General features: G+C 34.4%; 1 protein-coding gene across 3 annotated transcripts in view; it reads left to right on the forward strand.

Annotated features, from left to right (window-relative positions):
* Positions 1-221: 221 nt before the first annotated feature.
* khdrbs2 (KH domain containing, RNA binding, signal transduction associated 2) overlaps positions 222-13,551 on the forward strand; it is a 117,291-nt gene continuing 103,961 nt past the window's right edge. For all 3 annotated transcript variants that reach the window (XR_003675639.1, XM_028468777.1, XM_028468778.1), the window contains exon 1: positions 222-704. Coding sequence is in view for 2 of the 3 variants with exons in the window: in XM_028468777.1 (XP_028324578.1) it covers positions 614-704 (91 nt within the window). In the remaining variant the exon portion in view is untranslated. The remainder of the gene's footprint in view (positions 705-13,551) is intronic.

A 13,551-nucleotide genomic window follows, 5' to 3' on the forward strand; every position in this document is an offset into this window, starting at 1 on the left:
CCTTAGATCTATTGTGTGAAATGACTCAGTGTGGCACAGAAAACGCGTAGGAACTCAGATCCAATGTTCTTGTCATCTTTTATATAAGTTTTATTGGAACGAACGTGTGACTGTGACTGAGGAGGTAGAGTCCTCCATGCGCTGGTTGGTGCTCAGCTCAGCAGGAACCTCTTTGGTTCCCAGTCTCTGATCTATCGGTGGATAGTGATGGTGATGTAGCGGCGGAGGGGCGGGGAGCTGCACGCGCTCTGCAAACAGCTGAAGCTCGTGGACTGTAGCGGAGCTCCGACCAGAGGCAGGATGGACTCTCACCTCTGAAACACACACACACACACACACACACACAACCACTACTGCCTTTTGTCTGTGGGCTCTTATTTTTATTCTTTTTTTTAATTTTTTTTTTATATATATATATTAATTTAAATATATATATATATATATATTTATATATACATACATACGTGGGATTGTTCTGGTTTTGAGTGGCTGTATCTGCTGAACAGCAGAAAGAAAGACAGACAGAAAGAGGGAGGTTTCCAGTTGCATTCCGACACTGATCAGCAGCTCCATCCGTCTCACCTGCACTGAACAGTAGCGTCCTGTAGTGAGGATGCACCCGGAGAAGTACTTACCTGAACTGTTGGCGGAGAAGAACAGCCTGGAGCCCACCTTTGTGCACGCGGTCCGCCTGCAGGCAGACGGTAAGTAGTTTATTCTATAAGCTCTGCTCTAAAGCTATATGCACATGTTTACCAGAGATGTCTCCTGTGATATACTGTATATATATATATATATATATATATATATCTACTGTAGCAAACTCATTTACTTTTCAGAGAAAGCTGTAACCTAATAATAACACAGTTAGCCTACTTTAAAATGAGTTTAGAAAAACTCGGGTGGTGAACTTCTAAGTGGATGAAAGTGGATCTAATTTCAACCTTTCTGCTCAAAATTTCTTTTTCTTTTTTTTTTTTATGTTGCTGCACCTAAGGCACGACTAATCACATGCAGATCAACTAGTTCACTTGATAGTTGACCTTAAACCAGGGGTTTTCAACCGTGGGGTCGTAACCCCATGTAGGGTCGCCGCCTGGAAATGAAATGGGGTGGCCTGAAATGTCTTGTGTGAAATACAATATATTGAAAAACTACTGATTCATTTTAAAAGAAACATGTATTTTCAGTTTTTAAATGTATTTATTTATCATTTTGCAAACTCTTGCAAAAAAAAAAAAAATCATTACGTCCATGAACAAAATAGCATCCCCAAGTTCCCCGTTAAGCCCTTAAAGTAGGGGTGTCAAACTCATTTTAGTTCAGGGGCCAAATACGGAGCAGTGGGCCACTGATTTTATGAGAGAAAACGAGTAATTTCAACATTATTGTGTCCTAGTTTGCACTTCAATTCTAAATATGTAAGAAACTGACAGTATCCAAGCAATAAGTGATAGATATCAGTTCCAACAGGATCTTTGCTTTAAATTTTCTCAATTTTGTGTCCAATTTCTATTTAAATAAGGTAAATATTGTGACATAATTTGAGGAAAATTTGGTATTTTGTAAGAGTTTTGCGGTTTTTTTTTTCAACTGTTTCACGATAAAAATGACTGCAATCATGCAATATAAGCACCGGGAAAACTGTGAGCCACTGCAAATATTGTTGAGTTTCATTTACACAATGATTCGTGTTTTCTCTGTCATTTCTATTTTCTGCTGCGAGTCGAATGGGATGCTCCAAAGGGCCGGATTTGGCCCCCAGGCCATGAGTTTGACACATATGCCTAAAAAAATAATAGAGTAAAAGAATAATAGTATAAAATAATACAAATAGAAAAACACCAGTAATATAAATAGAATATATAGAAATATACAATGATATGCAAACCAATAGTGACAATAATATCACAGAAATAGATATAGAGTGCAGAAAGCTCAAATAGCTTAAATGATCATAATGATTATTTTTTAAATTACAACACCACATACTGTATTCTATACTTTCACTTTCTCATATACAGTATAAATGTAGTTCAAATAAAAAGCAGCATGAAAATATCTGAGCTGGTGAAAGTCTCTGGGGTCACCAACAATTTGGGATATAAAAATGGGGTCACAACAAGAAAAAGGTTGGAAACCATCGTCATCCTCGTCGACTATCTACTTTAAAACATGACTAAAACTCCGCTAAAGACTAAAGGCAAACAATAGTGGGATCAAAATGAATTAAATTAATTAAACATTATAACTAAAATGCACATCATTTTATTCAAAAAAGAACAAAAATGCTCAATACAACCTGGAAACAGTGAGAATTAAAAGAGAGAAGACATTAAACAAGAGCAGTCCGTACAAACTTTTGCCTAGTGCCAAATCTCCTCTTTGCCAAATACTGTGTGTTATCTGTTCAGTGATTCTGATCATTCACACTTTAAAGGCTTTTTTATATCCCCATTAATAATAATACAGTATAGCTCAAAATATGGGCATCCTATTTTCTTAAAAAATTGCGATGAAATGCGCTAACCAGATCTGATCTGGATCAAACTCATTGTGGTAATTGGTAAACCAACCCAACACAACTGCATCAAATTTCATAAAGATATGAATTTTTTGATTTGTGAGAATTTGGTTGTTTTCCATTTTTTAAACTGATCCGAAACCTATATATTCATCCGGATCCCCTTACAAATGTAATGGAATCGTCCATGGCATAAGGTCTATCTTTGGTTAAAATGTTGTCAAAATTTGACGTAATCCAAGTAACAGTCAGAGAAACAAATGTCAGTGAAATGATTGCCTCTTTGATGGTGGTGATTATATCAGATCTTTCTCAACTAAATATTTTCCAGAAAAAAAAAAAAAAAAACATCTACTTAGTGGACTGAGCTATGATGAAGAGAAAAAAAGAAAATCAGACATATGCCATCGCTATTACAGACTTGATTACGTTTCTTTCTTCCCTGATTTTCCTGTTAATACAAATATGTGAGGCGTTTGATATTGTGTTTGGTGTTTTTGCTTAAAAGTAACACCATCACGAACAGAGATTGAATGACTTCCTAAAAAAAGTCACTTGAGGCAGAAAAACTGCCTCTTCTGTACATCACTATACTTACGATAGAAAGTACGGTAAGTTGTCATGAAGGTCACAGAAAAAGCTGGATCAATAAAAAAGAAAAGTCCAATGGCGTTACAAGAGTTCCCAATATAATGGTATTAAAACATTTTCCAAATTTGCCAGATCACATTTTGCCTTTGTTCCTATTGATATTTTGAACATCTGTACCAAAAATTGGGCCAATATAGAGCCGTAAAAGGTTTTTCATACTTTTTATTGCTCATACAAAGAATGCGTAACTTTCACAGATATCAGAAACTTTAATGATATAAAATTAGGTATGGTCAATTATAGTTTCTCCGTGTATTTATACTAAATGCAAGAACATTAGAACAGTTCAAACACCATTCCTTGAAATAGAAAAAAAAAACATCATCATTGTGTCACCCCTAAATGTGCAGTGATTGACTGGATGGATGGATATACTGTATAACGTTAACATGAAGATACAGTAACTATACTGCAGGGCAAAGTAACTAAAACATAAATAATGCAGCCTGTTGGTAGGATCTCCACTGTATTCTTACAAAATAAAGATTAACAACATTCCCATAATATGTTTTCTCAAGAGTTTAACATATTTTCATCCTGTTTCAAAAGTACCTGCGTAGCGCCTCTACTGCACTACATCTAATTAGTTTTTACAGATTAAATCTTATTTATTTGAGTGTTTTGATGAGTCTGTTTAAAAACACACACTTGGATGATTAAAATGTGGTAACCACACAGGGTGTTAGCACTGTGATGTTCTGCTCTCAGGCTTTCCCACTGAAATGCGTTGATGAGACACCTGACAGGCCGCGTCTTGTCACTGACTGTGCTCCAGATGGGATGCTTTGTCACACTTTGCCAGATTTACTCCTGGCAGACCGACAAAGCCCCACTGCAACAAACAAGCTTTATCCATCAGTTAGCAAAAGCAATTAAAGCATCCATAGAGTGTTCCTACTGTATTCAATCAATGACAAGAAGTTTATTGGAACAGATATCTCATCAGCTTTGACCAGATTGTTAAATAACAGAAATTTAACAATGCAAAGTGTCACCATCCAGCTTCATTAGCTTAATAGTGTACATAAAAACACAGAGGGGCGGATTCACAAAAAGGTTTAGTGGTATTAAAACATGTGCAAACATCACTCAACGCGCTAATTAAGGAGTACAAAGCCCAGGGAATTAGGACTGCGTGTCTTCAGCACGTCAGAATGCGTCCTCATTCCATTTAGCGCTTTTCCCTCTAATGAATATGCATAGGAGGCGGATCTGCCAGGGGGTGCAACAATATGGGAGGAGGAAATGCAAATAAATTAATGCAGGGGACGCAATGCGATTCATCAAATCTGGAACTGTTTGCAGTGATTGTTTTAGTACGGAAAAATAGTACAACTGAGAAGCAGGTGCAGACACACACGCAGTTGACAGAAAACAGCGGAGATGGAAAAAAGGCTCCAGTCGTGTGTGTGTGTGTGATTTCATGGACTGATCAGAGCAAAGTTACAGGTCCTGATGGAGCATGCACATTAAATTAGCGGGAAAAAATATCATTAGGTTTTTAATTTTTTTTTTATGATTTTTTTTAAACAAAAAACAATAATAAAAAATTGTTTATTTGGCTTTCTACATTATTAAATTTTTTTGCAGCAGACAGAGAAGTCCATCTGCCTCAAATTTAACCTCAAATGTCAGTGTGCTTGTGCGCACTGACGTCTCCACATTGAACAAACAAAACGCTCATTTAAATTGGGGCGGTCTGCACCAGTTCTGCTCGTGCACTAATGATTGTTGCAATCTTAGTGAATTCCGCGCAGCAGGTGAGGAAACTGAAGGATTTAGGGAAGCAATTGAATTACCACCCTTGAATTTAAGATCTTTGTGAATCCGCCCCGGAAAATGTAAGCTTTTTTTTTCTTTTTTTAATTCTCACCAGGTTAAAACTTAATTCTCAATGTACAACAATTAAAAAAAAATCAATTGTTTATGCCTTTATTTTTTAATTTTGATGAAATCATCAAGTCATGTTATCAAAACTCTTTTCAGAATCACATGTAAGGCAGATTAAAACCAAGACAACAAGTGTCAAACTCAAGGCCCGGAGGCCAAATCGGGCCATTAGAGCATCCAATTTGGCCCGCGTCAGCAAGCAAAAAAGTCAGGGAATCCATGAATCATTGTTTAATATCAATTAATTCAGCTGTAGATATTTATCAATGAATACACAAATTCAATGAAATTCCATAACATTAGCAAGGCTCACATTTCCCCCCCATGCTTACATATATCACATGATGGCAGTCATTCTTAATCTCAAATTATTAAAAGAATTCTCAATTTTTGCAAATTGAGAATTTCATGAAATTTCCCCAAATTACATGCAAATGGGTCACCCAATCCGGCAGGGACTGATATCTGTCACTTATTGCTTTGATATTATCACTGCCGTACATATTTTATAATTTATTTATACGTGGAAGTGCAACTAGAGCAGAATAATGATTACATTACTAATTTTCCTGCCTTAAATTTGCAGCCCACTTGAGATAAACTGCTCCGTATTTGGCTCTGTAACTAAAGCGATTTTGACATTTCATAAAAGTTCTTGCGCGGATAGAGAATTACAACACACATTTGCTCTTATGCTTAATAAAAAAAATTCTAATGAACATATCAACCTAATGACATTATTTGGATGGAGGGAGGTGGGATTGAACCCTCACCCTCCCTCTGTGTTCTTCTAAAAAATGCAAACACTCTTCATCATATTTATGTCTGCTCACATGCATGTATGTGTCACAAGACCGACAGAGTGTCTTCACAGGTCTAATGTATTCACAGCCATTTTTTACTGAACAGCATAGCTTGAATTCTCACATCATTGGCATTTCTTGCTGTAATGTGTATAATAGGGTTTATTCAGGGTTTACTGCCTCCCTTTAAATCAATTTGTCTTTGAGTTATTTGTCTCTCACTCAGCAGATTTAAACACTCCTCTGATCCTAGGATATTAAAAGGGCATTGTTCTTCAAGCTTTAAAAGAGTCTTCATTTATTTATTCATCAAAAACTTTCAAAAGAAATCTAAAAGTTGCATTTTTAATGAATATAAATGCCATATTTACTGATTCCACATCAAATTAGCACAAATTTGCATGAATTCTCTCTTATCCCAGTTCGTTTGATAGTCATTTAAGCAGGGCGGTAATAAAAGGGCTTTAATTAACAAATCAGCATCAGTTTTTTCCAATGTATTGCACTTCAAATTCCTTCTGATTACAGAATCTGAGAGGTTTTTAAAAAGCAACCTGAAATATAAAAAAAAAAAAACATGAAAGGCAAAACCTTGAATAAATCCCGGTAAGGCTCTCCTCCTGTTTGCCACGCAGCGACGTCTCGCTCTGAAATGCAATGGGATTTCTAATAAGGTAACAAGCAGCACAGACAGGGAGGCAGAAGTGGGTGACGGAGAAGGAGAAGAGGATCAACTGCTTAGGAAAACTAGATGTGTTTTTGATGGACTGAATACTGAATTCGATGTAAGGATTTGAGAGATTATACATATCCATGGGTGAATGTACTTCACATCAGACTATCTCGCTTATGCCATGAGCCACATCCTGGAATAAAAAAAAGAAATAGTGTGGTGTATAACAGTCGTTCACAAACTTTTTTTTTTTTTTGGCTCAAGTACCCCCTTTCTCTTATTTCCGAATTCAAGTACCCCCCTTGTCCGACTACAATATTTTGCTCAGAATAACTATGAAAAAAACAACAATAGAGCATCATGATGCAATGAATGAATGGTAATACACATTTGAAACAATCTAACTTTGAAAACAAGTGGAATTGAATGGTATTTAGTGCCTCCTGAATACATTTATTTTGTTTTTTTGAAATAATTTTTTGGTCATATGAAACAAAGCCTGACCCTTGTATTTGTATGTAGTTCATGTTCTAATCACAATCATTCATCATTATTATGATTAACATTTTAAACCAAAAATACCTATATTTGCTATGCTCTCTCTCTCTCTCTCTCTCTCTCTCTCTCTCTCTCTCTCTCTCTCTCTCTCTCTCTCTCTCTCTCTCTCTCCCTCTCTCCCTCTCTCCCTCTCTCCCTCTCTCCCTCCCTCCCTCCCCCTATAATCTATATTATGAAACAAAAACTCTTCCACACATCAGGCTTGAGCTAATAACTAACTTCATTCACAGTAGAGACAATTGAATCTAACACCAGAGGCAGCAAAACTGTTTCGATGCAATGATTATTTCTCATATGACCTACTGCATGACAAGTTGGGTATCAACAGGAAATACTACTCTGAAAGCAATCGAAACGGAGCCTAAAAACACTAGATAAAAAAAACCAACACTCATCACTGTATCATCTTAAATAGGTGACTGTATAATCCCATCAAAAATAAACCACCTTTGGTCAGAATGTATTTTCATATCACGCCTCTCATACATAACACAGAAGCTCTCAACTCTTAGCTTCGTTTTCATGATTGCACAATCATGTCCCTGCAATTGTATTAAAATGTAGTAGTGATGTATTGAATGAAATATAGTGTAGGGGTTATATGCATACTCAAGTTTTGAATTTGAAAATAAGGGAAAATTTTCTGGCGCCCACTACAAGCCATCCCACCCACCCAACCAAGCTCCAGAATCCCTTATATTTTATGATAGATGTACAAGAAATCTAAAATAGCCACTTGTCAACCACTTAATAAATACAATATTTTTTCTCAAAATGGTGATATATGATATAAATCTAGATAATTCTATCAAATAAAGTCTGACCAGAAAGATAATTCTTGGTTAAATTTGCTGATGCAAAATGCTACACAGGGACATTTATTAACAAACAGATGATCAATATCTGACACTCATTAATCATCTAACTGAGCTTTACATGTTGTTCTGAGAAGTAAAAGCAGCGACTCCTAAAACCAGTATTTTGATACATAATAAGCTATAATATATACATATATGTTGATATATGAAATATTATAGTTTTCTATATCGCTAAAATAGAAAACTTGATACATCTTGAATCTCGATATATCGCCCAGCCCTAATTCCTAAATTATAAAACAGCCTAAATAAAAACATAAATGTGTATATGAAGCACATGTGTTTATTTAATATACTTACAGTTCATATACAAGTCAACACGTTGGATATTTACTGTTGACTTATTAGACACATTTATTACAGACTTTACATTCTTTAACACTTTCTTAAAACAGTGTATATTTGTGACGCTTGTGATTGGTGGATTTTTCATGGTGACTTACGTGGTTCCTTCCGCTGTGGTAGACGTTAAAATCTCAGTTATTAATCTAACAGAACGTGTAACTGTGTCCCATCCTGCTGCTCTTTAGGAAGATAAACTCTCTGTCACATTTTACAATGTATTTACACCAGTTCTTTGTTTTTTTTCACGGGAACGTCTTCATTCATCATCTGTTTTCTGAGTTGTTTCCGGGTTTGTTGCCGCTCAGGCCATTTCAGGTGGTGACGACGTTCATTTTAGTAAGGCATCTTTTAATTATTATTACATTAAAATATGGGCTATTTACAGTTAAATATTAATACGAGGGGTAAAATATGGGAGTTTCCCGGCTAAAACGGGATACTTGACAGGTATGGTTATATGGCTGGCCTTCTGTTTAGCAGTGGACTGAGGATGGAAATTAGCTTTGGCTATAATCCTGTATATTCACAGGTACATGTTTCTTTGCATGTTCTTGCTTTTAATATCCATTTTCCTTTTAATATAAATAAATAGCTCAATAGATAGAGATTATATTTTTGCTTATTACGTGCCAAATAGGGGCATAGGAAGATATCAGTATTGTAATAAAAACTGTATAAAAGAAATGTCTAGTTTGAATAAATATTGCCAAGTATTTAAAAACATTTCAGACCCTAAAATTGGTCAAACATAGCTTTTGCATTTTGGTTTTTTGTCTGTTTTTTCTCATCCTTTTTTCCCTTGACTTTGTGTTTGACACTCTCTTTTCATTTTATCCGACACAGCAGTTCCTCTATCTCACTTTTTACATTTTTTAATTCATTTTTTTATTGGTCGGAGTGGGAAGTTTTTTATTGTTAGTCCTGTAATGTCAGACTCTACTTTTGGTTGTCATACGTTTGATAATGGGCATTTGTAATATGGGTGTCCCGATATTAATATCAATATCGGATATCGGCCCGATATTAGCCTGAAAACAAATATCGGATTCAAATTTCCGGATTTTCCGAGTTATTTATTTATTTATTTTTTTCAAATTAATTTTTTTTATTTATTTTATTCAATTGTAGAATACTGTAGATATTGTGTTGAAGGGTAAAATGTATGTAAGCAATCTGTTAATAATAAATGGATAATTTTTTCTCATACCTACTGTTGCTGACTATTGTTCTCTGTTTGACTAACATCACTTGATCAAGCCTTTTCTAACATTCCACACTACAAAATAACTCATTATTATTTTTTTAGTAAAGAAAAAAATAAATAAATAAATTTTAAAAAGCATGTATGATTCATGCTGATATCGGATCAATTCGGTATCGACCGATATGCAAGGCTGCAATATCGGTATCATACCGGAAATGAAAGAGTTGTATCGGGACATCCCTAAATTGTAATATTTGGAACATACTGTATACTGGTTTCATGTCTGACCCGTTCCCTTGGGCTTACTACAAATATTCAATTGTTTGGAATGTATACCATATTCTATTGAAAAATGTAAATAAAGTTTCTTTTACAGTAATGAATGCATGAGGTTTGGCAGTAAACAAGTTATACCTGTAGCGTGGGTGGTGCAAATGTGATATTATTTAGTTCTTCCTTTCACTGTGAGATAAAAAATTCTAAGGTAAAATCTTTTGTCTCCGTCCTCAGTCTGGAATTTCACAGTAAGAGCGGTTCACAGGTGTTTGATTCACAGTCTTGTAAACAAACCATTTTTTTTTTCGCCCAGAAAGACAGAAATTCAGGACAAAATCAGCATCACATCTGCTTCTACTCGACCCGGATTGACCGAAGAAGTTGATTGATTTGGTCCTCGCCCATGCAGAGTAGTCTTCTCAAAACGAGTCTTTATCATCTTCCCGAAGAATACACCAGAACATGAATTACATTTATTTAAAAAAAAACAAAAAAACAATATAGTTGAAAAAAATGCTTTAGATTTTTAATACACACACTATTTTGTGCATGTATGCTGTGTACAGCTGCAGTTTTGTTCAAAAGTCAAAGGAACTGTGTTTGGCCACACTGTCCATACACAAATTCCACCCAAGTTTTAGATGAATTTGTGCTTCTTTTGTTGCAATCCCAGAATTAGGATTCATGAAGGGCTTGATGAATGAATTAGAGCAGTAAGTCTGCAGGCGGGCTTGGCTTTTGCTCTTGTTATAGCAACACATTACAAAGAGACAAAGAATTATAGCAACCTCCTGCTTTGATGTATCCCAACACTTTCAGATGCCCTGCACGATGAATCAGACTTTGATGTCGTGCATCTTTTTAATAGTCACGGAAGTAACTACTGTAGTTATTTTACTGTTTGTTTGCAGGATTTGGGATCATTTCTTATTAACCTGAAGTATTTTTACACTTTATGTTACATTTTCTTGCTCTTATACTTGTATGCACAGTAATCACTTCATAGTCACAGATATATGGGCCAAAACTGAGTAGTTTTTAGTAGTCTGACAACCTGCACTGGCATACTTTTGTGTCTACGCGGGTCATTGATTCTGGAGAAAGAAGGAAATACAGATAGATACTGTAGATGAAAAACCTCACTGATGTATGAGAGCAGTAGATTGAAAAGTTGTCAATGTTTAATGAGGACATCATTTCGGATGTGACAGTGCATCATATTTCAGAATTTGACTGCATTTTTTAATTTGGTGCTGTAAAATTTCTCTGTCGTAATTCTTGTTGCTAATGCATCATTAAAGAGATGAACAGCAAAAACGCCCTTTTTGTCACATATATTTTTACATTAATGTGGATCACGTTTTCATCACAGTCAGAAGAGGTTTCTACTCATAATTGTTCTGCATGTGTCTCTTTTATAGGGTGTCGGATGTAAAACCTCGGTTACTGTGTCATAGTCGACATATTTTGAACATTTATCTCACTTTCCTCATTTTTTTTTCATTTGAGACAGAAATTCATCTAAAACAAAATTGTTCTATGTTCTTGTTAAAATTGTGTACACATGAAAAATAAATCTAACTGTAAATATTAAATCTAAATAATAAATCTAAATGTTAAAATGAAATGTAAAATTTATATTGAAATGTAATTGTTAAAACTAAATGTAAATGTTCAATTGAAATTTTAATGTTAAAAGTTAAATTTACATCTAAATCAAAATGTTAAATCTTAATCGAAATGTTAAATCTTAATCGAAATGTTAAATCTTAATCGAAATGTTAAATCGTAATCGAAATGTTAAATCTTAATCTAAACGTTAAATTTATATCTAAATCTAAATGTTAAATCTAAATGTAATTGATAAATCTGAATCTAAATGTTAAATTTGTATCTAAATTTAAATGTTAAATCTAAATATTACTGTCAAATTTAATCTAAATTTTAAATCTAAATTTCAAATCAAAATAAGTATTTTAGATAAAAATCTAAATTTTAAATTGAAATCTAAATGTTAAATCTAAATCTAAATTTTAAATCTAAATCTAAATATTAAATCTAAATACTAAATCTAAATATTAAAATCTAAATATTAAAATCTAAATATTAAGATCTAAATATTAAAATCTAAATATGAAATGAAAATCTAAATATGAAATGAAAATCTAAATATTAAATTGAAATCTAAATATTAAATTTAAATATTAAATCAAAACCTAAATGTTAAATTAGTTGCCGAGTGTAAAGCTAAATGTTTAGAAACATGCCGTTTTAAATTAATTTGTCTGAAATGAAAGACAAATTAGCTAAATGTGAGGAAAGTTTCATACACTACTTGTCCATTAGCCTTTCGTGGCTCTGGCCTGCTCAGTATCCATCCAGCAGTGAGCTACAGTATCTCACAGTGACAGATAAACAGCACCTTGTGCAGTTTGACCTATCAAAAGGACAGAAAAATTACATTTCAGGAATGTGAAACAATGTATTACATTTTCAGCCTTTAGCCGCCACCTTTATCAAGAATGACTTACAGTGAGCGCGTGGGTCGAATAAGATTATATTCCAAGGTCAGACGTGTTTCAGGCAACAGGGATGAGTGAATGAGGCAAAGCTGGCGCTCTCAGACAATAGATATTAGATAACAGATTACATTACTGTTCCTCCTGAATTTTCATATAGACAACCTGGACATATGGATAGAATTGGAAACAATGCATGCAGCACAGAATGAGCAGTGTGTGTCTCTACTTTATAGGTAATGTGATATGACCGTCGATAATAAAGCATCACAGCAACAGTTTGGGATTAAAGACTCACAAATATGAACTTTTAGGACATGTTGAAAAAAACAATTTCGAATTCAGTGGATTTTGATTATGCACGAACAATAGCATCTGAAAACTTCATCCAATAAATGTAATAATTGGTCATGTGTGTAAAGTTGCTGGACACACACACTCACAAAAAAAACCAATTAAGAACCCTACCTTTCTACTATCAGAAATATTTACAACTAAAAAATCAAAATATTTACATCATATTAAAGCCCCGTACTGTAAAAAATATGCCCATCGATTGTATTTTCGTTGGAAAATGAATAAATTTACAGTGTAAGGAATGTTTCTTTTTTATATGGCAACATAAAGAATATCAGTCAGTTATCTAATTTAGGTTTCTGACCCACAATTTGGGAAAAAAAAAGGCTGCTTTGTTTGCAAAAAAAAAAAGCCATTATTAAAGGCACAAACACAAATTGTGTTCTGCAAGCAACATAAGATTGACTTTCTAGTTTTGTTTTCATTCTATTTCATTCCCCCTTATGTATGTGTAACTTATCTCATTATACTTCAGATGTAGAGAATAAATTAACCTAATTTCATGGGTGATCGACAGAGAGAATAAATGCTGGCTGTTCATTGAATTATCCTTTTTCCTTTCACAAAGTGATTTATCCATGTTATATTTACTCTGTCATTGCTCTGCAGCAAAAAAAGAATACCGATTGCTTTTATTTACATCCACAATATCATACTCAAACTCACTTGAAAATGCACTCGCAGCAGGAAGGCTAACAGAGACGTATAGTGTTTAGTTTTCATCAGTCCATACAGTGGAAAAGGCCAAAGCTAATTGCATTCTCATTGTTCATTGCCCTCGCCAGGTCCTCTCTGCCAGGATAACTTCCATATCCTCCTCCCTCCATCTGTTGGATGTGAACAGGCAATCAGTTATTGGAGACTAATTACACC

Source organism: Gouania willdenowi, chromosome 15 (genome assembly GCF_900634775.1).
Source record: "Gouania willdenowi chromosome 15, fGouWil2.1, whole genome shotgun sequence".
NCBI lineage: Eukaryota > Metazoa > Chordata > Actinopteri > Blenniiformes > Gobiesocidae > Gouania > Gouania willdenowi.